Source organism: Urocampus carinirostris, chromosome 9 (assembly GCF_059441175.1).
Source record: "Urocampus carinirostris isolate Australia breed hairy pipefish chromosome 9, RoL_Ucar_1.0, whole genome shotgun sequence".
NCBI lineage: Eukaryota > Metazoa > Chordata > Actinopteri > Syngnathiformes > Syngnathidae > Urocampus > Urocampus carinirostris.
Genome location: NC_142357.1, coordinates 37,105,078 through 37,131,301, shown reverse-complemented (window position 1 = coordinate 37,131,301; position 26,224 = coordinate 37,105,078). Strand labels below are relative to the sequence as shown.

Below are 26,224 nucleotides of genomic sequence, written 5' to 3'. Positions count from 1 at the left end.
ATGTCGACAGGCCTCTGAAAGAAATTTACAAGGTATTGGGTAGGCAAAATCATTTGTTGTGGATTTGGTATAATGGGAAACATGCCATCACGAGCGGCCGAAAGAAACATCTTTATCCACATCGTTAAAAATGTGGAGGCTAGTTTAAGGCGTCCTTTAAAAAGGCGGCGCAGTGGTTAGCGCGTGTGCGGCACAGTTCTAAGGTCTTGGGAACCTCCTGTGTGGGTTCAAATCCAGCTACCGGACTTCCTGTGCGGAGTTTGTATGTTCTCCCCGTGCTTGCGTGGGTTTCTTCCGGGCACTCCCACATTCCAAAGACATGCATTTCAGGTGCATTGGCCGGTCCAAATTGTCCCTAGGGTTGAATGAGCGAGAGAGTTGTCTGTCCCTGTGTGCCCTGCGATTGGCTGGCAACCAGTTCAGGGTATCCCCTGTCCACTGCCCGATGATTGCTGGGGCGGGCTCCAGCACCCCCGCGACCCTACTGAGGAGCTCAGTAGCCTAGATGGTAAGGCGCCCGCTTTGAGACTGGGAGGTCGGTGGTTCGCGCCCCGGCCGAGTCATTCCTAAGACTTAAAAAGTGGTCGGCGGCGCCCTCTGTTGGCTGCGGCTGCATCGGCTCGCTACAACGGGTCAGGTGCAATCGACATTTCGTTCTGTGTACATTGTTACACAGAATGACAATACAAGGAAATTATTATTATTATTATTATAAGCGGTGCAGCTGATGAGATGAGATTAAACCTTCTTTATTCTAGGTTGGGTCCAAAATCAGCTGGCGCTATCTTCTGGCTGAAATCATAATCTTTTGGGGCGGTATGGTTCGGCATTTGGACTGTTTATGAAACAGTCCTTTTCTTTAACCATTATTATTGTAGAATAAAAGAAAACCTTGAGCACGCGCGTGAAATCACTCTCCTCCGTCCATCCTCTCCGCCTCCTTTTTTCCAGCGTAATGTGCTATATGGCTGGGATACCGAGGGTAAAAGTAAAGTAAAAAAAACAGATAGGCGCGGTGTGAAAAAATATATGAAGCCCTTTGAAGGACACCTCAAACTACACACCACAACTTTAATTATGTAAGTAACAATGCACTCCTGACTTCAAAGAACCATTATGGGTTTTTTACACTGGCCCTATCTGCTTTTATCTTATTTTTTTGCAAATCCGTTCAGAGCAGAACACATTACGTAGGAGGAATGGGGGTTGGGGGAGTGCTGAAGAGTGATGTTATGCATCCGAGTGGATCTTTCTCTTTCTATTTGTAAGTGTGGCATGGAAATGGTGAAAGTAAGAAGAGGCCTTTTTCAAGTACAGTCCAAATGCCAACCCAAACTAAAAAGAGATGAAACAAGAGATTATTTGTGTGCGTCTAAGAAATGCTTGTACTTGCACATGCATCATGAACGAGATAAGAGAGGCTGCAATATAAATATAAATGCAGATCATTTCATTTCATTGGGGCGGCAGTGGCTCAGGAGGTAGAGCGCTCGTCTTGAGATCAAGAGATCGCAGTTCGAATCCCGGCTCCTCCGTGTTACATGTCGAAGTGTCCTTGGGTAAGACACTGAACCCCTAATACCCCCAATATGCAGGTTAGCACCTTACATGGCTGCACGGCCGCTATTGGGAAATGTGAAGCACACTGTAAAGCGCTTTGGGAAGTCTTGACTTGAAAAGCGCTATATAAATGCAGATCATTTCATTTCATTTCATTCATTTCATTGCAATGATAAAACAAGCCACAGACCCAAGTTCCAAATTCCACACAGCTCCTTTAACGTGAAAACTCTCTAAGGCAGGGACGCCATTACTTGGGGGTTTACTATATAATCAGGGTTGGGTAGGGTTACTTTAACTTGATTACTTTCAATTACTTTAAAATAAAATTATGACTCACAACAAGTGGTAAGCTTTCTCTCCTGGCTTTGATCTCTTTGATCTCTGGCAAAACTAACATAAAATGCGACAGAAACAAAATGAAAATAAATCCAAACAGCTTGTCAACATCATTTTTGCCGTTCCATGTGTTCCGTTACTCCCCAAACCTGCACAAAATTTAGTCATTTTATTCATATTTAGTTTATTTTGTCTTTTATTAGCATATTTGGTATTGGAGTAATCCAAAAGTAATTGAAAGTAATCAAGTTAAAGTAACCCTACCCAACCCTGTATATAATACACGCAATAACAAATCAGATCCTGAATTCATCCAAAATCCCTTTCTCTCAGGTACAACTCCCTGGTCCTACCCTGGAGGGTCTTCGTGGCGATGGCCGGCGTCTGGACGGTATCAGTAGCGGTATCCTTTCTACCCATCTACATGGGCTGGAACACGGTCAACGGGACGGTGCAAAACTACGGCCGGCGTGCTGCCGCCAGGACGTGTCGCTTCGAGCTCAACAGACCTTACGTCCTAACCGACGCGCTTCTTACTTTCTACCTGCCCTTGCTGGTCATGTGCTGGACCTACCTGAGGATCCTCCGCATCGCCCGGGCACAGATCAAGCGCATCCTCAGCGCCCGGCCCACCTGTGTGACCAGCTACAGCGGCCGGCAATCGGTCGTGACCACGGCGCTCGCCGGAGTCCCGGCCCCGGCCCTCCGCGAGCACAAGGCCACGGTGACACTGGCGGCGGTTATAGGAGCCTTCGTGGTGTGCTGGTTGCCTTACTTCATCCTGTTCACGGCACTGGGACTGCAGGAGAATCCAGATCCCAACCAAGTGCCGGAATTTTCAATCGTGCTGTGGCTGGGTTACGCCAACTCGGCCCTCAATCCCATTCTGTACGGGGCCCTCAACAGGGACTTCAGGTCCGCCTACACTCACCTGCTGCGGTGCCGATGGCCCACGTACAGCGGATGGAGAAGCCGGCATTCCTCTGCCTCTGCCACAATAGGTAATTTTTTTTCTTTTTTTTACAATAATGACAAATATGATCGTCTGAGAACGTTCAGTTCTGCTTCATCGCAATGCCTTTGTTCATTTGATGTTACATAAAGCTTTTCAAATCGGAGTTTATATAAAACCGAGGAGTTGTGTCAGGATCCGGCACGATTGTAGATCGGATCCGATTGACATAGACACGAAACAAGATTTTTTAAAAAGTCAAGGCAAGTCAACTTTATTTGTACAACCCTTAGGGCCCGGTCACACAGCCGTTTGCGTCTGTATCACGGGTAAAATTTTGCGTTTTTTTTTTTTGCCCATGGTTGCCCGCGATGGAAAATGCGCAAAATTGGCCAACCCGCTGTTCATCGGTGGTATGCCCGCAAAACAGACGCCGGCGACTGTTCCGCTTCCTCATCGCGTCATTTCCGCGTCATTTCCGCGTGTGGACCACGGGTATAAAAGCTGCCGAGCCGGTGTTATGCCGAGAAATGCATCCCCTCGCTACTACAACCACTTTTACCTCGTTTTATCTCACTTTTATATCACTTTTAGGGAATTCAATGGCGAACATATAACCAAAACCACTTCGTCTTGCATTTGTTGGGAATGTAATACAACTTAAACCATTCCGTCTTTGTATTTGTTGTGTGTGAATGTAATCGAACGGTAATGCATGCCGTATACAAATCACATTTGAGCAGCTAACATGTTTATTTTTCCTTTTTCTATTCAAATCGCTCGTATTGAAACTGTTATGCACTCTACCATAAAGCTTATTTCTGCATAATAAGCTTTACGGTAGAGTGCATAACAGTTCTCAAAAGTGACCTTCAGGATTAAAAGAGTCTCAAAGGGCTGCACAGACCCCTGCTACATAATGTTTAAACCCCCACTAGATCTAAATAAATAAAACACAAAATAAAAGAAAACACCAGCTCTACCAGAACAAAACATGAAAGGGGGGCAACACGGAAAATGTTGGAATACTGACTTGTTCTAACTGAAGAAAAACCTAAATGAAGAGGATGCAGCTCACAGTCCATTATATAAGAAAAACCCGATGTTATTGGTATTTATGATTTTTTTATGACAATACCACTGTCTTATAGACCACAGGCGTCAAAAAGGCGGCCTGCGGGCCAGATCAGGCCTGCTAAGGGATTGAATCTGGCTCGCGAGACAACACTCAGAGAAGTGCAAGAGAAAAACAAGCTGCAGGTTGAAATATGTCAACTTGATGTTGCCAAAGAAAGGTGCCTTGAACAAAGACACTGTACTTGTATTTCTCTCTCTCTCTCTCTCTCTCTCTCTCTCTCTCTCTCTCTCTCTCTCTCTCTCTCTCTCTCTCTTTATCCATCTCTCTCTATCCATCTCTCTCTCTCTCTCTCTCTCTCTCTCTCTTTTCCATCCCTTTTCTCACTCTCTCTGTCTCTGTCTCTTTCCCTCTCTGTGTCTCTCTTTTTCTCTTCCTTCATTGCCCTTTTTTATTTTTCTCTCTCTGTGTCTTTTTAACTTATTTTGCTCTAAATTTCTTTTTTCCTTTTCTCTTTTCTCTTTCTCTCTTCCTACTCGCACTTTCTTTTCTCTTTTCTCTCCTTCTGTCTTTCTATTTCTCTTTGAATTTCTTTCTTCCTCTCTCTTTCTTTACCCCCTCTCTCACGACTTTTTATCTCTTTTGTTTTTCCCTCTCTCTCCCTCTCTCTCTTTTTCTTTCTTTGTCCCGCCCTCTCTCCTTTTTTCCTCCCTCTTTCTCTTATTTCTTTATCTCTCTTTTTCTTTCTCTTTAATCTACTAGTCCGGCCCCCGACAGAATGTTTGTTCTATCGTGTGGCCCCCGAGTTAAAATGAGTTTGAAACCCCTGTTATAGACTAATACAAGGGCAAATATTCAACTCCTAAGAATAAGGGTTTAAATGTCTGCATCAAGAAAGTAACCACTAGAGGGGGCTAGAACTCCAGAATTAGATCTGTGTTTGCAGTTTATGATAACGGGACCGTCATGTCGGTCAGTGGCGTGCACAGCTTGTTGAATACAGGTACAGTGAACCCTCCTTTGAGTTTAAAGTTCAATTCTAAAAAGAACCTTGATAGGGAAAAATCTGTGACTTAGAAACCTTTATTTTTTTACAATAAATTCTCCTTTCTATACTACATTTATTTGTATAGCTTTTGAGGTGAGGTGCGTGGTTTGACCTTTAAAAGTAACAAATTAAATATTGTCTATATTAAGAATGTGTTAATGAAGTCCAACTGAGCTCAAATGGCATTTATATCTTTTTCCACCACTCCTATTTCTTTTTATCTTACTTTTACTGCCATGGAGCGCATTAGAGGAAACTAAATAACGATGAAAGTGTTGAAAGTAAGAAAAGGACTGTTTCAAATACAGTCCAAATGCCAACTCAAACCCCCCAAGAAATGAAAAACACAAGTTTATTTGAGCGCAGCTAAGAATTTCACACGCGCGACAAAAGGAGCTGCAATAATGACTTCAGCCAGAAGATGGCATCAGCCAACACAATATTTTGAAGTTACGGTTTGAAGTTACAGACACCCCTTTTAAGCATCTAGAGAAGGGGTGTCAGACTCATTTTAACTCGGGGGCCACACGATAGAACAAACAGGCCGGACTAGTAGATTAGAGAGAAAGAAAAACAAAGAGAAAGAAATAAGAGAAAGAGAGGGAGAGAAAAGTAGAGTGTGGGACAAAAAAAGAGAGAATGAAAGATGAAGAGAAAAGAGAGAGAGAGAAAGAGAGAGAGCGAGAGAGAGAGAGAGAGAGAGAGAGAGAGAGAGAGAGAAACAAGAGATTAAAAGAGAAATAGTGAGAGAGGGGAAAAGAAAGAGAGAGAAAGAACAAAATCCAAAGAGAAATAGAAAACGAGAAAGAGAGAAGGAGAGAAAAGAGAAGGAGGGAAAGAGAGAAATGAGACGGAAAAATAAAAAAAGAAGAGAGCAAAAAGACACAGAGAGAAAGAGACAAAGAGGAACAAAGACAGAGAAAAAGAGATACAGAGAGAGAGTGAAAGAGAAAGTGAAAAAAGAAAGCAAAAGCAAAAAAAAGTGAGATAGAAGAGAGAAAAAGAAAGGGAAATAGAAAAAAAGGAAAAGAGAGAAATTATGACAAAGAAAGAGAAAAAAACGAGAAAAAAAGAGAGATAGTCAGAGAGTTAGACTGAGATAGAAAGAGAGAGCAAAAGAAAGAAAGAGAAAAAAATAGAGAGAACAGAAAAGTGAGAGAGGAAGAGAGAGAAAGAAAGAGAGAGAGAGAGAGAGAGAGAGAGAGAGAGAGAGAGAGAGAGAGAGAGAGAGAGAGAGAGAGAGAGAGAGAGAGAGAGAGAGAGAGAGAGAGAAATACAAGTACAGCATTTGTGAGAGGCACCTGACTTTGGCAACATCAAGTGGATATATTTCGACCTGCAGCTCGTTTTTCTCTTGCGCTTCCCTCAGCGTTGTCTCGCGGGCCGGATTCAATCCCTTAGCGGGCCTCATACGGCCCGTCTGTTTGACGCCCCTGATCTAGAGTCTCAAAGGGCTCATTGATACAAAAAAACATAAAACTTTTTACAGGCCCAAGCATTTGTTGGAAATGTTTTTTTACAATTACTACTGCACTGGAGGGCAGCACGGCGGCGCAGTGGTTAGCGCGTGTGCGGCACAGTTCTAAGGTCTTGGGAACCTCCTGTGTGGGTTAAAATCCAGCTACCGGACTTCCTGTGCGGAGTTTGTATGTTCTCCCTGTGCTTGTGTGGGTTTCCTCCGGGCACTCCGGTTTCCTCCCACATTCCAAAGACATGCATTTCAGGTGGATTGGCCGGTCCAAATTGTCCCTAGGTGTGAATGAGCGAGTGAGTTGTCTGTCCCTGTGTGCCCTGCGATTGGCTGGCAACCAGTTCAGGGTGTCCCCTGCCCACTGCCCGATGATTGCTGGGATGGGCTCCAGCACTACCGCGACCCTACTGAGGATAAGCGGTGCAGCTGATGAGATGAGATGAGATAATATAATATAATATCCATCCGGGGCAGCACGGCAGCGCAGTGGTTAGCGCGTGTGCGGCACAGTTCTGAGGTCATAAGATCGGGCCTCCTGTGTGGAGTTTGCATGTTCTCTCCATGCTTGTGTGGGTTTCCTCCCACATTCCAAAAACAGGTGAATTGTCCAGTCCAAATTGTCCCTAGGTGTGAATGAGCAAGTGAGTTGTCTGTCTCTATGTGCGACTGGCTGGCAACCAGTTCAGGGTGTCCCCTGCCCACTGCCCGAAGATAGCTGGGATGGGCTCCAGCACTCCCGCGAACCTACTGAGGATAAGCAGTGCAGATAATTCATCGTCATTGTCAAAGAACAACGAAACTTCGTTTGGAGCATCTCCGGAGCATGATAATCAGTGTTTCATTCATTTTGCATTGTTGAGGGTGATTATTGCCTTAGGGTGCAAGCGGTTTTTCAATCTATTAGTTCTACTTGATGGTCCTAAATCTCCTACCTAAGGGCAACAGTTCAAACAAGTAACCTCCTGCGTGGAAAATGTCCTTCACAATTTTCTGAGCTCTCTTATCACAGCAGGCTCTGTGCAGTTCATCAAGTGATGGTAGAGGGCACTCCACAATTTTCTGTGCTATCCGAAAACAAGCAAACTCTTGCTAAAATACTGTAAAAATGGATCTAAACTTGATATCTTGACTCGTACTTCGCAAGAAGTCTTAGCAAAGGCAACCTTAACTCGGGCTTCCACCCCCAGCTCTGTTTGCCTTTGCACAACAAAAGGATTAATGGCAAATCCTCCACCTTTGTTTGATGTTCCCACATCTTAGGCAGAGAACAGATCATGGAGGTCACCCTACTATGCGGACATGTTCCTGCCAGCTGCAGGGCGGGTCAAACCGATCCTAACTTTCCACCGCCAGAGATGAACGCAGCCGCCACCCAATCGGGGAACGGCGCGACTGTCGCCGATACCGGCAGTTAAAAGGTAAACCGATATTGACGGTGTGTGGAAAAGGTGCACAAAATCACCTTTGATTCTCGTTGATGAGCTTAGGTCCTACAGTGTTGCTGGCGAGAAGGTTACAATGAAGGAGCTCACACTACTGAAGACGCCTAAAGGACAGTAAGTAGACGGGCGCCTTTGCTTTTGGCACAGTTCATCCATCCATTATGCACCGCTTATCTTCAGTAGGGTCGCGGGCAGGGTTGGGTAGGGTTACTTTAACTTGATTACTTTCAATTACTTTTGGATTACTCCAATACCAAATATGCTAATAAAAGACAAAAGAAACTAAATATGAATAAAATGATGACTCACGACACGTGGTAAGCTTTCTCTCCTGGCTTTGATCTCCGGCAAAACTAACATAAAATGCGACAGAAACAAAATGAAAATAAATCCAAACAGCTTGCCAACATCATTTTTGCCATTCCATGTATTCCGCTACTCCCAAAGCCTGCACAAAATTTATTCATTTTATTCATATTTAGTTTTTTTTGTCTTTTATTAGCATATTTGGTATTGGAGTAATCCAAAAGTAATTGAAAGTAATCAAGTTAAAGTAACCCTACCCAACCCTGGTCGCGGGGGTGCTGGAGCCCATCCCAACTATCTTCGGGCAGTGGGCAGGGGACACCCTGATCTGGTTGCCAGCCAATCGCACACAGGGACAGACAATTCGCTCGCTCATTCACACCTAGGGACAATTTGGAATGTGGGAGGAAACCGGAGTGCACGGAGGAAACCCATGCAAGCACGGGGAGAACATGCAAACTCCACACAGGAGGCTCGATCTCATGACCTCAGAACTGTGTTGCACACGCGATATAGTTAGTGCAATTCAAAGGTGGGGTGTGTCATTTGCAGTGTCCTTAAAAAGTTGGATCTCTATCTTAGGGAAATATTGACAATGTCCAACTGAAGTCAAAGAGTCATTATGTAGTTTTGTTTCACCACGCCTATCTGCTTTTATCTTACTTTTAGCAAAGCTGTTTGGGGCAGAACACCCTCAGTAGGAGGAATTGTGGCTGGTGTCGAGAGTATCCTAATGCCTGTGTTATTTTTGTTTATATTTGTTTGTGAAACGAAGACATTGTGAAAGAAAGATAGGTCTATTTCAAGGACAGTCCAAACACATACCCAAACCCCAAGAAAGATGCAAGAGAAGAATTTATTGAGCATCTTGAAGAAATGCACGTACGTGCACGCGCAACATGAGGAAATGAACATACACTGCAATTATGACACAAGCCAGGAGAAGTTCCAAATTCAGTACAGCTCCTATAAGGTCAAGGTGCATTATATACAGCAGCTAGTGATGTAAACAAAACACTATTGATTCAAATAATAAACAAACCATCATGTATCTCATAAACATGACTTTAGGTTTTGAAAGCTCTAAGGACATGACAAAAACTGAAGAAGCTGACCATTTTTTTGCCGACATCTTGCTACTACTGAAACCCAACTGGGGATTTTGCTAATGTAGCTTGTCCAGTGGTGCTTTTAGCAATTAGCAGGCACTTGCTGCACACAGCTGAGCCCTGAATATGATGGTCACATCATTTAGGCAACCTCCACTCTTCGTTTCCACCGTTTTCTTCTTTAGCCACTCATGTTAGCCAATCGGCTGCAGGTTATGGCTGGACACTATTGTTGTCTTCTCCTTCAGTGTCAATCGCCTTCCACAGCTGGTCATGTAAGCGAAGGTCGCAAAGTCCCGGAATCCGGTGTTTGTCCTATATGACTTTTTTTTCTCACTGTTTTCCTCTCTAGCCACTCATGATGTTGATTTCTATGATTCAGGGTACTGAGACTTGAATCCTTTCCTGGCTTTTTTTAGTAGCTTTTCCCGCTAAAGTTAAAGTTAGCTGTTTGCACCATCTCTGACCAATTCCAATCTTTGTCTCTTATTAGCCCTTCCAGTTGTATCTAGCTCTCTCTGTCTTTGTGTTCTCCCTTTTTTGGATTAACAGCAGCTTCCTTGCCCTGACGCTAGCTTAAATTCTACTTGTTCCCCTTGGGAAAATATGGAAGTAGGCTTCGAAATTTTGCAAAGTGGTACATAGTGCGTCTTCTTCTAATGCACACACTTCAGTTCAGCTCCATTCTAAGCTACAACGACCTCTTGTGTTGAATTACACGCTACACTTTTAGCCCAAAAAGCATTTTTTTTAAATATATACTTATTTCAAACAGCGGATATTGCAACCTAAATGGCCTCCAAAGAAAGAGTATCCTGATTTTCACACGTATTTATTTGTTTATGTCTTTCAGCCGCTTCACTTCTCCTTGCACACAAGAAGCATCAATGCACATGCCATCTGGAAAAGCGAGGGGCGCCATGATGTGGGATCCAAAGTGCACCAAAGAGCCTTCCTGGCCCAGGACTTCACCTGCATCTCCATGCCTGGATTGGAAGTATTGAAAATGAGGAACTTTAAGACTAGCCTGACCTCTAAAGGCGGGTTTTGGTATCACAAGCTGGATATCAAAACATTGCGACGAGAGAGACTTTACAATCATTTCATGTACAGTCTTGCGTAATCGTAGCATGGATTCTACTGTGAATGCATGTGTTTTTTTTATTTTGTATTAGAAGAATGTTAGCACACCAAAAAATGAAAATAACACACAGTCTTTTTAGTGGGTAAGTACAGTCGCTGCACTTTATATGTGGTCATAAAAAAAGTCTGAACTTGTTCAAAGATACCACAAGCTGAATGCTATGTTAATGTCTCCTTTAAAGTGTCTATTTTTAGAAATTAAGCAAGATACAGTAGACCCCCAGGATACGACAAGAATCCCTTCTGAGATGGGGGATCACATTGTAAAATTGCCATAGAGCAGGGGTGTCAAACTCATTTTACCTCGGGGGCCACACGATAGAACAAACTTTCTTTCGGGGGCCGGACTAGAATATTAGAGAGAGAGAAAAAGAGAGAAAGAAATAAGACAAAGTGAAGGAGAGAAAAAGAGAGAGGGCTGGACAATGAAAGAGAGAAAGGCAAAAAGAGAGAGAGAGAGAAGAGAGAGGGAGAGAGAATGTAAGAAAAAAAAGATATAAAGACAAATGACGATAAAGGGGGAAAGAAAGAGAGAGAGGGAGAGAGAATGTGAGAAAAAAAGATATAAAGACAAATAGTGAGAGAGGGGGGAAGAAAGAGAGAGAAAGAATGATATCCAAAGATAAATAAAAAGAGAGAAAGGGAGAAAGAGAGAGAGAGGGAGAGAGAATGTGAGAAAAAAAAGATACAAAGACAAATAGTGAGAGAGGGGGGAAGAAAGAGCGAGAGAGAGAAGAGAGAGGGAGAGAATGTGAGAAAAAAAAGATATAAAAACAAATAGTGAGAGAGCGCGGAAGAAAGAGAGAGAAAGAATGATATCAAAGAAAAATAGAAAGAGAGAAAGAGGGAAGGAGAGAAAAGAGAAGGAGAGAAAGAGAGAATGGGAGAAGGAGAGAAGGGGAAAGCAGGAGAGAGCGAAAGAGAGAAAAGGAAAAATGGAAGAGAGAGCAAAAGAAGGTAAAAAGACACAGAGAGAGATAGAGACAAAGAAAAACAAAGAAAGAGACACAGAAAGTGAAAGAGAGGGACACAGTGAGAGAAAAAGGGAGGAAAAGAGAAAGAGAGAGAGAGAGAGCACGAGAGAGAGAGAAAAACAAATAAATTCAAGTACCGGTACACTGTCTTTGTGAGACGCACCTGCCTTTGGCAACATCAAGTCGACATATTTAAACCTGCAGCTTGTTTTACTCTTGCGCTTCTCTGAGCGTTGTCTCGCGGGCCAGATTCAATCCCTTAGCGGGCCTGATCCGGCCCCCGGGCCGCATGTTTGACACCCCTGCTATAGAGCGTGGGATAGAAACCTAGAGTATTTACCTAAAGTGTTCTGAAACTCCGGTTTTCCAAATAAAAACATTGAAATAACCAAATAATATGTAGTAAGTTATTCATATGTGTAATATTCATTCTTATGATTAAATAATATATTGATAGATATGTAAAGGGAAAATAAAATTTGATATACCTTTGATATGACGTTAAAAGCTAGTTGAGTGGAGTAACGGGTGGATGCAATGTGTCGGAGGAGACTGCGATGGCGGTTTGAACATGAAACTTGTTTTAAACCATCCACGCGCAGTTTATTTGCTTTAACTGCTCTACAATTTTTAATAGTTGTCTCAGTTGGTGTTGGCCATGAAACTAGGTTGGGTTGGTGATTCGTGTGCTGTCTGTGTAAGCTTTTTTTCCATGGTTATCATGTTTTTGCTTGTCCCTTTGGCACCAATGCAAGTCTTGAGATCCATAGCGATTAAATACAGTAAAATAATACCAATGTTTTATTCCTGTCAGAACCTGAACAGGCGGTGGACCCAGATGCGTAACATTTTCACACAAGCTTTATTTTACGGGAACGGGGCAGTCATGCGCGGGAACACAAACGCCAGCGATTTGGCGATCGCTTGGCAGAAGAGATCGAAACCGGATAGGACAGATTGATATCAGATACAGGATACACGAGCAGATACCGGACAGGATGGAACAGACGGGATTGATACCGGATACTGCAGACAGGAGCATGATACCGGACAAGACGAGACAGACGGGATTGATACCGAATACTGGAGACTGGAGTAAAATAACGGGCAGGACGAGACAGACAGTACCGATACTGGAGACTGGAGCAAGATACCGGACAGGACGAGACAGACGGGATCGATACCAGATACTGGAGACTGGAGCAAGATACTGGACAGGACGAGACAGGCGGGATCGATACCGTCTTCCGGATACACGAGCAGGATACTGTACAGAGTCAAAATACAGGTCTTGCAAGTGCAGAGGTTTGTTGACTGACTGACAAGGAGTGACTGGAGTACTGACTTTAAATAGGAGATTAATCCATCAGGCAACAAGCACTGGCGGGCGCCAAACGGGCAGGCACAGGTGAGGGCAATGACTAATGATAATTCCTGATTTGCAAAGTAGTTACAAAGCACACGAGATTCTAAACTGGACCAATATAGAGAAAGGTATCGTGGGAGGTAATACAGTCAATAGCCTATCCGCATTTTCTTGATGGCCGATGCAAACCAATATCAGACCAGCTTTTTATATAACGTAGACTAATTGCAGAATGGCATTTTGAGACGTAACTTGTCATACGCAAAATTGTATAAGTTTAATTTGATTTGATATATAGTTGATATGGTATAATGAAGAAAATGCTGTAACGCGGGGCTGAAAAAAACATCCTATTCGCATCCTAAAGTGAAACCATCGTAAGGTGGGGAGACTGTATCCCGGGGTCTACTGTAAATCAAAACAAAAAGTGACATTGATGTCACAAACTCAAAACAGCACACGTCTGCCGATTGTCTTAGTCCTACGACTGCTTTTACCGTTTGAAATGTGTATTCAATCGAATGGATGCTTCCTAGAATTGTCTGCGGCTCATCCGAAGAAGCTGACGAAGAACACGAAAGAAGATCACGCTCTCGAGGGATAACGGCCACGTAGGCAGGTGACGAGCGATAACTGATTTACGGTGTTGCAATCCGCAGGTGAGACCTTCCAAGTGAAATCCTGCTAAGTGGAAGCCCAACATCGGCAATAACCCGACTGTCAGATCGCAAGGGGAACATAACAACAAGTCTTTTTAACAATTACCAGGTTCCATCGGACTCTCGGGGAGAGTGAGTACGAAAGAAAAATGGTTTCTGCTGCCGTTCAAGCTATTGTGTGTGTGTGTCTTGGGGGGTGCATCCTTTTGATCCTTCCATGTGGGTTTTCTAATGCAGCGGGATGATCAGGATCAAATTCTAAAATAAAGGACCACAATTCAGGGTTTTCATTTTGAAGGCATGGAAGAAAAGTGGTTTTGTCTGGGTTATTATTGAGAGATTTTTAAATACAATACAAGGAATTGACTTTTTAAATTGTGCTCAGTGATAAGTGTCTTTCTATTGTGCTACATTTAAATGGAAATACTGTTTTATATTTAGAGGGGGAGAGAGAGGGAGAGAGAGAGAGAGGGGAAAAGGTAAAGAACAAAATCCAAAGAAATAGAAAAAGAGAAAAGAGAAGCCAAGAAAGAGAGAAAGGAGGGGAAAGGAAGAGAGAAAAAGAGGGTAAAATGACAGAGAGATTGAGACAAAGAAGAACAAAGACAGAAAGAAGACAGACAGAGAGAGTGAAAGAGAAAGTGAAAAAAGAATGAAAAAACGAAAGAAAGTGAGATAGAGGAGAGAAAAAGAAAGGGAAGTGAGAGAAAGAGAGGGGGGGTAAAGAATGAAATCCAAAGAAAAATAGAAAACGAGAAAGAGAGAAGAAGAGAAAAGAGAAGGAGAGAAAGAGAGAAAAGAGGGAAAAGGAAAAAAAGGAAGAGAGAAAAAGAAGGTAAAATGACACAGAGAGAAAGAGACAAAGAAGAACAAAGGCAGAGAAATAAAACAGACAGAGAGAGTGAAAGAGAAAGTGAAAAAAGAATAAAAAAGTGAGATAGAAGAAAGAAAAAGAAAGGGGAGAGAGAGAGGGGGGGGGAGAAAACTAGAGAGTGTGGGACAAAGAAAGAGAGAATGAAAGAGGGAGAGAGAGAGAAGAAAGAGTAAAGAACAAGATCCAAAGAAATAGAAAACAAGAAAGAGAGAAGAGAAAAGAGAAGCTGAGAAAGAGAAAAAAGAGGGAAAAGGAAAAAAGGAAGAGAGAAAAAGAAGGTAAAATAACACAGAGAGAAAGAGACAAAGAAGAACAAAGACAGAGAAGAAAAGACAGACAGAGAGAGTGAAAGAGAAAGTGAAAATAGAATAAAAAATCGAAAGAAAGTGAGATAGAAGAGAGAAAAAGAAAGGGAAGAGAGAGAGAGGGAGAAATTTAGAGGGTGTGAGACAAAGAAAGAGTATGAAAGAGGGAGATAGAGAGAGGGATATATACATATATCTTTAGAGAGAGAGGGAGAGAGAGTGACATATTCATAAATCTAGAGAGAGAGAGAGAGAGAGAGAGGGGAAAACGTAAAGAATAAAATCCAAAGAAAAATAGAAAACGAGAAAGAGAGAAAAGAGGGAAAAGGAAGAGAGAAAAAGAAGGTAAAATGACACGGAGAGAAAGAGACAAAGAAGAACACAGACAGAGAAAAAAGACAAACAGAGAGAGTGAAAGAGAAAGTGAAAAAAGAATGAAAAAGCGAAAGAAAGTGAGATAGAAGAGAGAAAAAGAAAGGGAAGAGAGAGAGGGAGAAAATTAGAGGGTGTGAAAGAAAGAGAGAATGAAAGAGGGAGAGAGAGAGAGGGATATATTCATAAATTTAGAGAGAGAGAGAGAAAGAGAGTATTACTGTTTTATGTGAATGCAAAAAAAGAAAGGACTCAACATAGTAAAATATTTCCCCAAAAAACGTTCTTGTTCAGATGTCTCATCTCATCTCATTAGCCGTACCGCTTATCCTCATTAGGGTCGCGGGGGGCTGGAGCCCATCCCAGCCATCTCCGGGCAGTGGGCAGGGGACACCCTGAACTGGTTGCCAGCCAATCGCAGGGCACACAGGGACAGACAACTCATTCGCTCATTCACACCTAGGGACAATTTGGACCGGCCAATTCACCTGAAATGCATGTTTTTGGAACGTGGGAGGAAACCGGAGTGCCCGGAGGAAACCCACGCAGGAACGGGGAGAACATACAAACTCCGCACAGGAAGTCTGGAGCTGGATTCGAACCCACGACAGGTTCCCATGACATGAACTGTGCCGCACAAGCGCTAACCACTGCGCCGCCGTGCTGCCCCTTGTTCAGATGTATTTCTTTCTAATTTTGAAATCCCCTGTCCCCTTCACCCTGTGCAGTGTAGAGCTGCAAGTGTTTAGTAGAAATATTGTAATATAATAGAAAAATACTTATAATAATAAAGTTACAGTGTGTAATATTTCGTGCCTCCTAGTGCTAAAAAAAACTTTAAGTAAAAAAACATATATATTTTTATTTCCTTTTACATAGTGAAGTCCATACCTAGTAGTCCCCGCCATGATTGTCTGCCGTGTTTTTGCTTCCTGCGGCAATGGTTTTCCTTCGCATTCGACAACAGTGCCACCTAGCGGTCAAACATGACACACTTGGGCTTTAAATGATTTTAATTATCTTCTATTGGAATATTTCGCGTGCACAAACATAAAAAACTGTCCAAAAGAAAAAGGAAAAAACCCCGAGCTTTTACCATCGATTGCAATAGTGTTCCTAATCAAGTGGCGAGCCCGAATGAGATACTTTACAACCACAATAAAACTCACTACTACAAAACGCCGGCCGTAAGTACTTTATGTGTTGAAAACGGCAAACACCAGCAAAAAAAAACCCAATCCCACACGTCTTAAAAACCCCAAGCGGCTTTCCTGAAGTCCGGCAAATTCCTCAAAGGACGGCCATTCCCGTTTTTATTTATGATGCTTTCCTCTTTAAGAGCGCCCGTCAGCGGAGAATAACACATATTTATCGTTACTTCCTTGCAGAAAATGAGGATTTGCGAGACAATAATGCTTTTTTTGAACAAATGATCTCGTTTTTTAGATCACAATCACTTTTATTAGCATTGTATTGCCAGGGTTGGGTAGGGTTACTTTAACTGGATTACTTTCGATTACTTTTGGATTACTCCAATACCAAATATGCTAATAAAAGACAAAATCAACTAAATATGAATAAAATAAATAAATTTGGGCAGGCTCGAAATACATACATACAAGATTTGGGATTCGGGTGGAACCTTTGCATTTAAAGTATTGTATGTTGAAGGATTTTATACATTTTACTTTAAAGGATTTTAAACGATTAAATACAAGTTACATTTATCGAGTGTAATGAAGATTTTCGCTGAGTGGGCTTCCGGTCACGTTGTTCTGAACAGTGTTGGGTAGGGTTACTTTAACTGGATTACTTTCGATTACTTTTGGATTACTCCAATACCAAATATGCTAATAAAAGACAAAATCAACTAAATATGAATAAAATGACTAAATTTCGTGCAGGCTTGGAATACATACAAGATTTGGGATTCGGGTGGAACCTTTGCATTTAAAGTATTGTATATTGAAGGATTTTATACATTTTACTTTAAAGGATTTTATACGAATAAATACAAGTTACATTTATCGAGTGTAATGAAGATTTTCGCTGAGTGGGCTTCAGGTCACGTTGTTCTGAACAGGGTTGGGTAGGGTTACTTTAACTGGATTACTTTCGATTACTTTTGGATTACTCCAATACCAAATATGCCAATAAAAGACAAAAGAAACTAAATATGAATAAAATGACTAAATTTTGTCCAGGCTTGGGGAGTAACGGAATACATGGAACGGCAAAAACGATGTTGGCAAGCTGTTTGGATTTATTTTCATTTTGTTTCTGTCGCATTTTATGTTCGTTTTGCCGGAGATCAAAGAGATCAAAGCCAGGAGAGAAAGCTTACCACGTGTTGTGAGTCATCATTTTATTCATATTTAGTTTCTTTTGTCTTTTATTAGCATATTTGGTGTTGGAGTAATCCAAAAGTCAGTGAAAGTAATCCAGTAAAAGTAACCCTACCCAACCCTGTATATTGCTACATCGAAATGATGGTTGCACGCCAGTTGGCGAAATACAAAATAAAAAGACTGATAAAAAGAAAAATATAAAGTATTTACTTGTTTTATGAAGTATTTGCATCTAAAATGAGAATCATACACAACTGGGATATTGTGCTTCAACTGTAACAATGTGGTACCTAAAATAACCAGAACGGAGACAGGACCCACTCGCGTTGCGTTTCTCACAAGTTTTATTGGAAGAAAGAGAAAGGGTTGCGCCCACGATCCGGTGATTGCTGGACGCGGGAAGCAGGTCGTTCTGATATTCAGATTGCACTCCGAACGCGGAAGTGGATCTTCCGTGGAGGGCAATGGCGGAGTCGGGAACGGAAAAAACGGGTCAGTAGCCGGGACAGGAGAGCAAAAACGTGGTCGGAAGCGAGTCGGAAGCTAGGAAAGGAGAGTAGACGTGGTCGGGGACAAAAAAGGTCGAAAGCATTGACGGGAGAGTAGACGTTGTCAGGATCAAAAACTGGTTGAAGCCGGGGGACAGACAGGAGCAAAAAACAGGGTTGAGTCAGGGTTGAAAAAAAGGCTTGCCTCGTGTAAACTGAGGTTCGCAGACAGACTCACAACAGGGGACAGATAGGAGTGAGTTTAAATAAGGACAGAGAGCCAAGTTTGTGGGACGGAAATTAGCCATTACCAGCATTTTCATGGTAAAAAAAAAAGCACGTAATGAAAATTTGTCGAGACCAGAGCAGAGACAGGACCCCCTTATGGTTCCGTTTCAGTTTTATTGGAAGAAAGGAAAGGGTTGCACCCACGATCCGGTGATCGCTGGGCGCGGGAAGCAGGTCGCTCTGAACGCGGAAGTGGATCTTCCGTGGCGAGCGATGGCGAAGTTGGGTACGGAAGAAACGGGTCAGTAGCCGGGACAGGAGAGCAAAAATATGGTCGGGGTCGTAAGCAAGTCGTAAGCCAGGAAAGGAGAGCAGACGTGGTCGGGGACAAAGAAGGTCGAAAGCCGGGACGGGAGAGTAGACGTGGTCAGGATCAAAAACAGGTCGAAGCCGGGGAACAGACAGGAGCAAAAAATTGGACAGGTAGGAGTCAGGGTTCAAAAAGGCTTGCCTAGTGTTAACTGAGGTTTGCAGACGGACTGACAAAAGGGGACGGACAGGACTGGGTACAACTACTGAAAATGAAAATGAAACCGGGACATTGCACTTCAAAACTATTTCCCGACTGGGTTGTTTAGTAATTTTAAAGAAAATTCAACTGTTTTATAAATTTGATTCAACATTTAGTATTATTTTGCACAAAAATTATTTATTTATTTTCCCTTCCCCTAAAAATCCACTGTTGTGGGTTGTTTTCTACAACATGACACAAAACATTGAATTAATTTAATTCATCTTTTTATATTATGAAGTACAAAACATTTTTTCTTGCCCCGCTCCAAACAAATAGTCTGTTTCATTTGTGTGTCGTTTTGTACTCTACAATCCATTATTCTGGGTTGTTATACAATATTGAGTGTTTAAAACATAATGACTCTTTTTTTGTACTGAATAGTAACCGATTTAATTGCTTGCTTTTGGGGTTATTTTTTATTTATTTCATTTTTATTTATTTATGTATTTATTTGCTTAAGAATTATACCAAATTGGTTGCATTGATTCGATTTTTTGGGTATATTTTATATAATTTGTTCCTTTTTTTTAATTGATTTTTTTGTTTTTTCTGGTTGTGGCTGTGTTCCAAATAAATGATTCAAGTTGTTGTGGGTCATTTTGTACACAAAAACTCAATTTTAGTGCTTTAAAATCTAACTTTTTAGTGTTTAAAACATAAAGCTGAAGGCTTTTTAGGGATTGAATCATTACTTTGGGCCAGGAGGTGGCGGCAGAGTAGCATATGATTGCGTGCATTTTTAGATGCGCTCTAATAAACTCTTTTTTTATCTTCTTTGAGGTTTGTTTCGCTCCAAACAAGCCTGATAAAAGTAGATAGCTGCAGGGGGGTGCATAAGGGCTCTTTGAACTCAGTCGGGCATCATTAACGAAAATATTTCACTTTCAACATTTTAAGGACTCTGAACTTCTTTTTATTTATTATTATTTAGTTTTTCTCTAATTAGCTTAAACAGCGCACCCGTGACTTTTATTTTATGTAAGATAACATCAGGATGGGTTCCCTCAATGTTCTCTGATTGATTAATGGTAGTCAGCAAAAACAGCTATCGAGGATGCTTTGCAGGGGGCGTCTGGCTTTGGCGACATCCAGTGGACATATATAAAACTGCAAATCATCATTTGATGTGAATGTATCTCATTTTTCTCTAGTGCTTCTTTTAGCATTCTTGTGGTAGGCTGCATTTGGGCTCCGGGCTATGTGTGTGTAAACAAATGACACAATTAGATGAATTGTATCCATTTTTTTAAGACAAGTCAAGTTTATTTGTATAGCCACAGACTATTGCAAACTTGAACTACATTCGCGCAGTCATGATCCATTATCTCCAGTCGATTATTACTGCAAGCTGGCTCTTTCTCTGCCGTACTGTCCACTAAAAAGTGAACTGAACTTGTGCGGCTGCAATCCCTTATCCCCAATTTTGTTAAAAGCGGGGACCGGCAGAAGGTACTTTTGTCAGGAGACATGCCGTTGGCTCGCCTAAAATTGGATTTCATATTGGCTGTGATCTATTATCCCCAATTGATTATTGCTGAGAGGAGGGACAAGCAGAGTGCGTGATAAAAACACAAGTACATTAAATTACTTGTCTCTAAAAATTCTTGCTTCCCCTTCAAATGGATAAATAAACGGATATACGGTACGGGTTTACCATATTTTGTACAAAAATAACTTTTTTTTTTGCTTTTGTTCCAAACAAGTCAGTTAAATTCCGTGACGGACAGCAGTTTCCGAATTTATTTACGGGGATTTAACAGCGCCGGTCACTCGGCCTTGTCTAGCACTCTGGGGGAAACAGTCATCATTGCTTCTTAGACGAAATAACAGAAGGAGAAAAAAAGAAAAACAAACACACTTATAAACAAGCATCTCTATGGAAGCTATCAATCATAAATATTGTCATTATTCAACCAGGAAGAGCATCATGAATCATAAATCTTATGAATGCCACTCGGAGAAGCTATGAGGAAAAGCCAAGATTGATCGATGCGGTCGAGAAGAGGAGGAAGGGAGAAAAGCAAGAAGGGGAACAGAAGGGGGGCGGGGGTCACTCACCAGCAGGTCAGGGTTCGAATAGATTTGGCAAAGGAGCAATATCACGGACTAGGACAGGGGAGGGGTATCAAACTGAATTTAGCAGGGGGGCGAGCTTGGTTCTGCATCAGATTTTTCTCAAGAGAAATTCTCAGCGATTCAAAAAACACTTGGAAAATCACCAAAAACGTAAATTACACTTAAAAAAATAAAAATAAAATGTAAACATTTGAAGAATGTACTGAAATGTATGGAAAAAGTACAATATCTTGTGAAAATATGAAAAAGTCCTGAAACCGAACTCAATAGTATGAAAAAGTACTAAAAGGAACTAAAATAGTACATATTACTCAAAAGTATAAAAAATGACGAAAAAAACAACTGAAAAATGACCCAAAAATGTGACAAGAAATGACAAAAAAACAACCCCAAAAAAAAGAAAATCGACCAAAAAATCATGAATGATCCAAAAACCAACATTAGAATGAAAATCGACCAAAATTTCCAAAATAATCCAGAAATTGTAAAAATGTTTAATTAAAGAATGTACTGAAAAGTATGAATAACCAAAAAAATACTGGAAAGCATAAAACGTGCTGTAAAGTGGAAGGAAAGTACATATTACCTAAAAGTTTTAAAATGTAGGAAAAACGAATGCCAAATGACCAAAACGAATTTAGAAACAAAAAGTAACTAAAAAAAAGGAAAAAAATGACTGAAAATGACCAAAAAACACCAACAAAACAGAAACAGAAGATACCCCCGAAAAACTAAAATGTACGAATTTGAGGAATGTATTGAAAAGTATGAAAAATACCGAAAAATACTGAAAACTATGGAAAAAGTACATAAGGCAGTGAAAAGTGTGATAAAGTACTGGAAAACACAAAAAAAGTGATGAAAAGTAATATTACTCAAAAGTTTTAAAATGAAGGGAAAACGACTGCAAAATGACCAAAAACACAAACAAAAAAAAACAAAAAAACAACTAAATATGCAAAACATAATGACTGAAAATGACCAGAAAAGCAACAAAAAAACATAAAATGTACCAACTAAAATAATGTACTGACCTGTATGAATAATTACCGAAAAGCATAGGAAAAGTACAAAAGCTAGTCAAAAATGTGAAAACGTACTGAAACTAGTAATAATACATATTACTCAAAAGCATTAAAATGAATAAAAGAAAACAACTGAAATTTCACCACAAAAAAGACGAGAAATTACCGGTACAAGAAAGGGGACCATAAAACTTGACCCAAAAGACACAAAAATGACCAAATAAATGAAAAAGAAAATTGATCAAAAAACGACCAAAAGGAGATTGAAAAAATAAATAAAAATAAAACTAATCATCCATCCACTAGCTTCACCTTAATAACCTTAAAACGAAAATCAACCAAAAATATTGACTGGGAAATGTAAACATAACAGACTGACAAAAGACCAAAAAACGAATCTAAAAACAAAAATAAAAAAACAAATAAATAAGCAAACGATCCAAAATCGGCCTGTTAAAAACAATAAATAAAACAAAAATAAGTTCAAATGTAAACATTTGAAGAATTTACTGAAAAGTATAAAGAATTCGTGAAAAACGTGAAAAAAGTGCAAAAGTTAGTGAAAAATGTGAAAAAATAAGTAAAACATAACTAAATAGTATTTACAAGTACTGTAGTGTACTGAAATAGTACATATTACTCAAAAGTATACAAATGAACAAAAAAAAAATGACTGAAAAATGACCCAAGAACGTGACACAAATGACAAAAAAAAAGACAAAAAAATTGACTAAAAAATGACCAAAAAATAAAATCAATCAATCAGTATACAATATCCTCCTAGTGGGAGGTAGCCAGAGTCAAAAACACACTCATATTAACCAAATACTCAATCCCCTTCTCTCTTCCCAACCTGACACCGAACATTAAGCCCATACCACAACAAGGAGTGAGCTGCTGTGCCACGCAATCATTCATCAGCAGAGAGGCCCGACAGCATACATTGGTTTACCCCCTCTGCATCACATGCATCTAAATCACTCATTCTCAACCATCCTTCGCCACCTAGGATAGTTTAAAAAAAACGATTGAAAAATGATCAAAGAAAAACTCAACTTAATAGGAAAATCAATCAAAATTGACCAAAATCACATGAAAAATGTCAAAATTTGATTGTAGAATCTACTTAAAAGTATGAGAAAAAACTCACAAAATATGGAAAAAGTACAAAAAGCTAGTGAAAACTGTAAAAAAAAAAAAAGTCCTTAAACAGAACTAAATACTCATCTCATCTCATCAGCTACACCGCTTATCCTCGGTAGGGTCGCGGGGGTGCTGGAGCCCATCCCAGCCATCTCCGGGCAGTGGGCAGGGGACACCCTGAACTGGTTGCCAGCCAATCGCAGGGCACACAGGGACAGACAAACCATTCGCTCATTCACACCTAGGGACAATTTCGACCGGCCAATTCACCTGAAATGCATGTTTTTGGAATGTGGGAGGAAACCGGAGTGCCCGGAGGAAACCCACGCAAGCATGGGGAGAACATACAAACTCCGCACATGAAGTCTGGAGCTGGATTTGAACCCACGCAGGAGGTTTCCATGACATGAACTGTGCCGCACAAGCGCTAACCACTGCGCCGCCGTGCTGCCCAGAACTAAATACTGTAGTATGAAAAAGCATAAAAAAATTGCTGAAAAGCTATAAGGAAGTATACATATTTGTTAAAATTTTGAGAATGAAGGAAAATTGACAGCAAAATGACCTAAGAAGGAACCTAAAAATGAAAATGGACTGAAAATCGACCAAAAACAACAACAAAAAAAGGACGTGAACCTTAAAATTCAATGCCACCAAAAATGATTGGAAAATGTAAAAATTAGAGGACTGACTGAAAGGTATGAAGAAACACTGAAAAAGTACTGAAACGTAACTAAATTGGGTCTTATAAAAAAGTACCGAGAAGCACAAATAAATGCCCCAAAAAATAATAAAGTACTTATGACTCAATAGTTATAAAATGAAGAAAAAACATCTGAAAAATGACCAAAAAACAACTAAAAAAACATCAAAAACAAACCTTAAACAGAATATGCACCAAATGAAACCACCAAAAATGTACAAAAAATGTAAAAAATTGAAGAGGGTACTGAAAAGTTTGAAGAATAACTCCTAAAGTATTGAAACACAACTAAATAATACAGAAAAGTAACGAAAGCATAAAAAAATGCTAAATAGCAGCAATAGTTTGAAAATGAAGGGAAAAAATCTAAAAAAATGACCCCAAAAACGTACCTAAAAACGAAAATCGACTAGAAGTTGACTGAAAGACAGCAATTGAAAAACGATCAAAAAAAATCTTAACTTAAAATGAAAATTGACCAAAAATGCGAGGAAAATTCTGAAAAGTATGAAGAATAACTCCAGAAGTACTGACAAGAATAAAAAAAAATCTATAGTAAAAAGTGTCAATGCAGAAACAACTAAATATGAAAAAAATAATAAAAAGTGCTGAAAAGCAGTAAGGAAGTACATATTACTCAAAAGTTTGAAAACAAAGAAAAAAACTACTGAAAAATGTGCAAAAACACAATCCAAAAAACAAAAATCGACTGAAAAATGACTAAAAACGACCAATAAGCGAATGAAAAACTAAAAAAATGATAAATAACCGAAAACAACAAAAAGGGAAACAGAATTCAACCGAAAAACAACCCAAAAACACAAAACATTAAAAAAAAAAATACATTTAACATTAACACACAGTCCACAAACTATCACCCGAGAACCCTGAGTAAATGGAATGGGAGGCGGGGGGGGGGGGGGGGGGGGACTTCACGAAGGAGGAGCTCGGGGGGAGGAAGATGCTGAAGCCATAACTCATCTTTTATTAAAAATAATGAAAAAAAACTTAATGAGTTCATAGAGAAAGAGACGGAGGAAGGGACAGCGGGGAAAAAACGGTCAGCGTTTTGTCATCCTGTTTTCGAAAAAGTTCATAAAAAACACATTACACCAGGTGATGTCCCCCCCCAACCCCCGCCCCTCTTTTCTCTACCTTCTTGCTAATTAACGCCACTTAACAAGCAATTAACCGCAAATGAGCAGGTTCTTCTCGCTCGCCGACAAATGACGGATTAATTACTATTAAAGCACTCGGCGCATGCGCTAATCGGCCGGGGAACAATTAAGAAGCGCAGCTGGAGAAAGGCAACTGCGGTAGATCCCCAGGATACGGCATGAATCCGTTAGGCGGTGGGGGATCACCATATAGCGGGGGATGGAGACCTAGCTCTGAACTACTGGCAACTCAGATAAAAACTTTAGAATAACAAACATTTAATAAACATACAGGTAAAAGAAAATTGTCATTTTATATACATGTAAGGCACAGGTGTCAAAGAGGCGGCCCGCGGGCCAGATCAGGCCCGCTAAGGGATTGAATCCGGCCCGCGAGACAGCACTCAAAGAAGCACAAGAGAAAAATGAGTTGCAGGTTGAAATATGTAAACTACATGTTGCCAAAGCCAGGTGCCTCGAATAAAGACACTCTGTCTGTCTGTCTGTCTGTCTGTCTGTCTGTCTGTCTCTCTCTGTCTCTGTCTCTCTCTGTCTCTCTCTGTCTCTCTCTCTCTCTCTCCCCACCTCTTTTCTCCCACTCTCTGTCTCTTTAACTTTCTGTGCTTCTCTTTTTCTCTTCCTTTGTTGCTCTGTCTTTTTCTCTCTTTGTATCCTTTTAACTTCTTTTGCTCTAACTTCCTTTTTTCCTTTTCTCTCTTTTATTTTTCTCTCTTTCTACCCTTCGCGCTTTCTTTTCTCTTCTTCTGTCTTTCTATTTCTCTTTGGATTTCTTTCTTCCGCTCTCTTTCTTTCCCACTCTCTCATGACTTCTCTTTTTTATCTCTTTTGTCTCTCTTTGTCCCACCTTCCCTTCTTTTCCCTCCCTCTTTCTCTTATTTCTGTATCTCTTTTTCATTCTCTTTAATCTACTAGTCCGGCCCCCGACAGAATGTTTGTTCTATCGTGTGGCCCCCGAGTTCAAATGAGTTTGACACCCCTGATGTAAGGGGTGTAATCATAACTTTTGTTTGATTGAAATTCCTGCTGAAATATGTGTATAGTTTTTGGCAAGTGTCCTGCAATGATGAGTCCAACAGTGCCACCTGCTGGTATGGGGTAGGGTTTGTTTTGGCTTTTGACATGTGACCGGAAGGCGGGGTTTTGTTGGCAGTCTACAGAGCGAGCTGCCAACGGTAAGACACATCTTTTGGTGCTCCACAAAAAAAGTTAATTTTAAACATTATAACCACGGCTGACAAATCTCTCAAAATGCACAGTAATGCGATTGATGTTGTCAAGCTGTTAGGATTTATTTTCGTTTTGTTTCTGTTGTGCTAAAATGTTAATTCCCCTTGTAGAGATCAAAGAGATCAAAGCCAGCAGAGAAGCTAATCACGTGTTATGACTCATTTCATTTGCAGGTAAATTTGACCCGTTTTTATACTCATTATTGTTCTTATTTCTATTTTCTCTTATATATAAAAAGG

The 26,224-nt window shown here is 40.7% G+C and overlaps 1 protein-coding gene across 6 annotated transcripts in view; it reads left to right on the top strand.

The window, feature by feature from the left end:
- Positions 1-10,642, top strand: part of hrh2a (histamine receptor H2a) — a 57,101-nt gene extending 46,459 nt beyond the window's left edge. For all 6 annotated transcript variants that reach the window (XM_088343671.1, XM_088343672.1, XM_088343668.1 and 3 more), the window contains 4 exons: positions 2,233-2,900; positions 7,706-7,863; positions 7,933-8,001; positions 10,156-10,642. In XM_088343671.1, coding sequence (XP_088199797.1) covers positions 2,233-2,900; positions 7,706-7,860 — 823 coding nt within the window. In that variant the 3' untranslated portion in view covers positions 7,861-7,863; positions 7,933-8,001; positions 10,156-10,642. The remainder of the gene's footprint in view (positions 1-2,232; positions 2,901-7,705; positions 7,864-7,932; positions 8,002-10,155) is intronic.
- Positions 10,643-26,224: the final 15,582 nt, after the last annotated feature.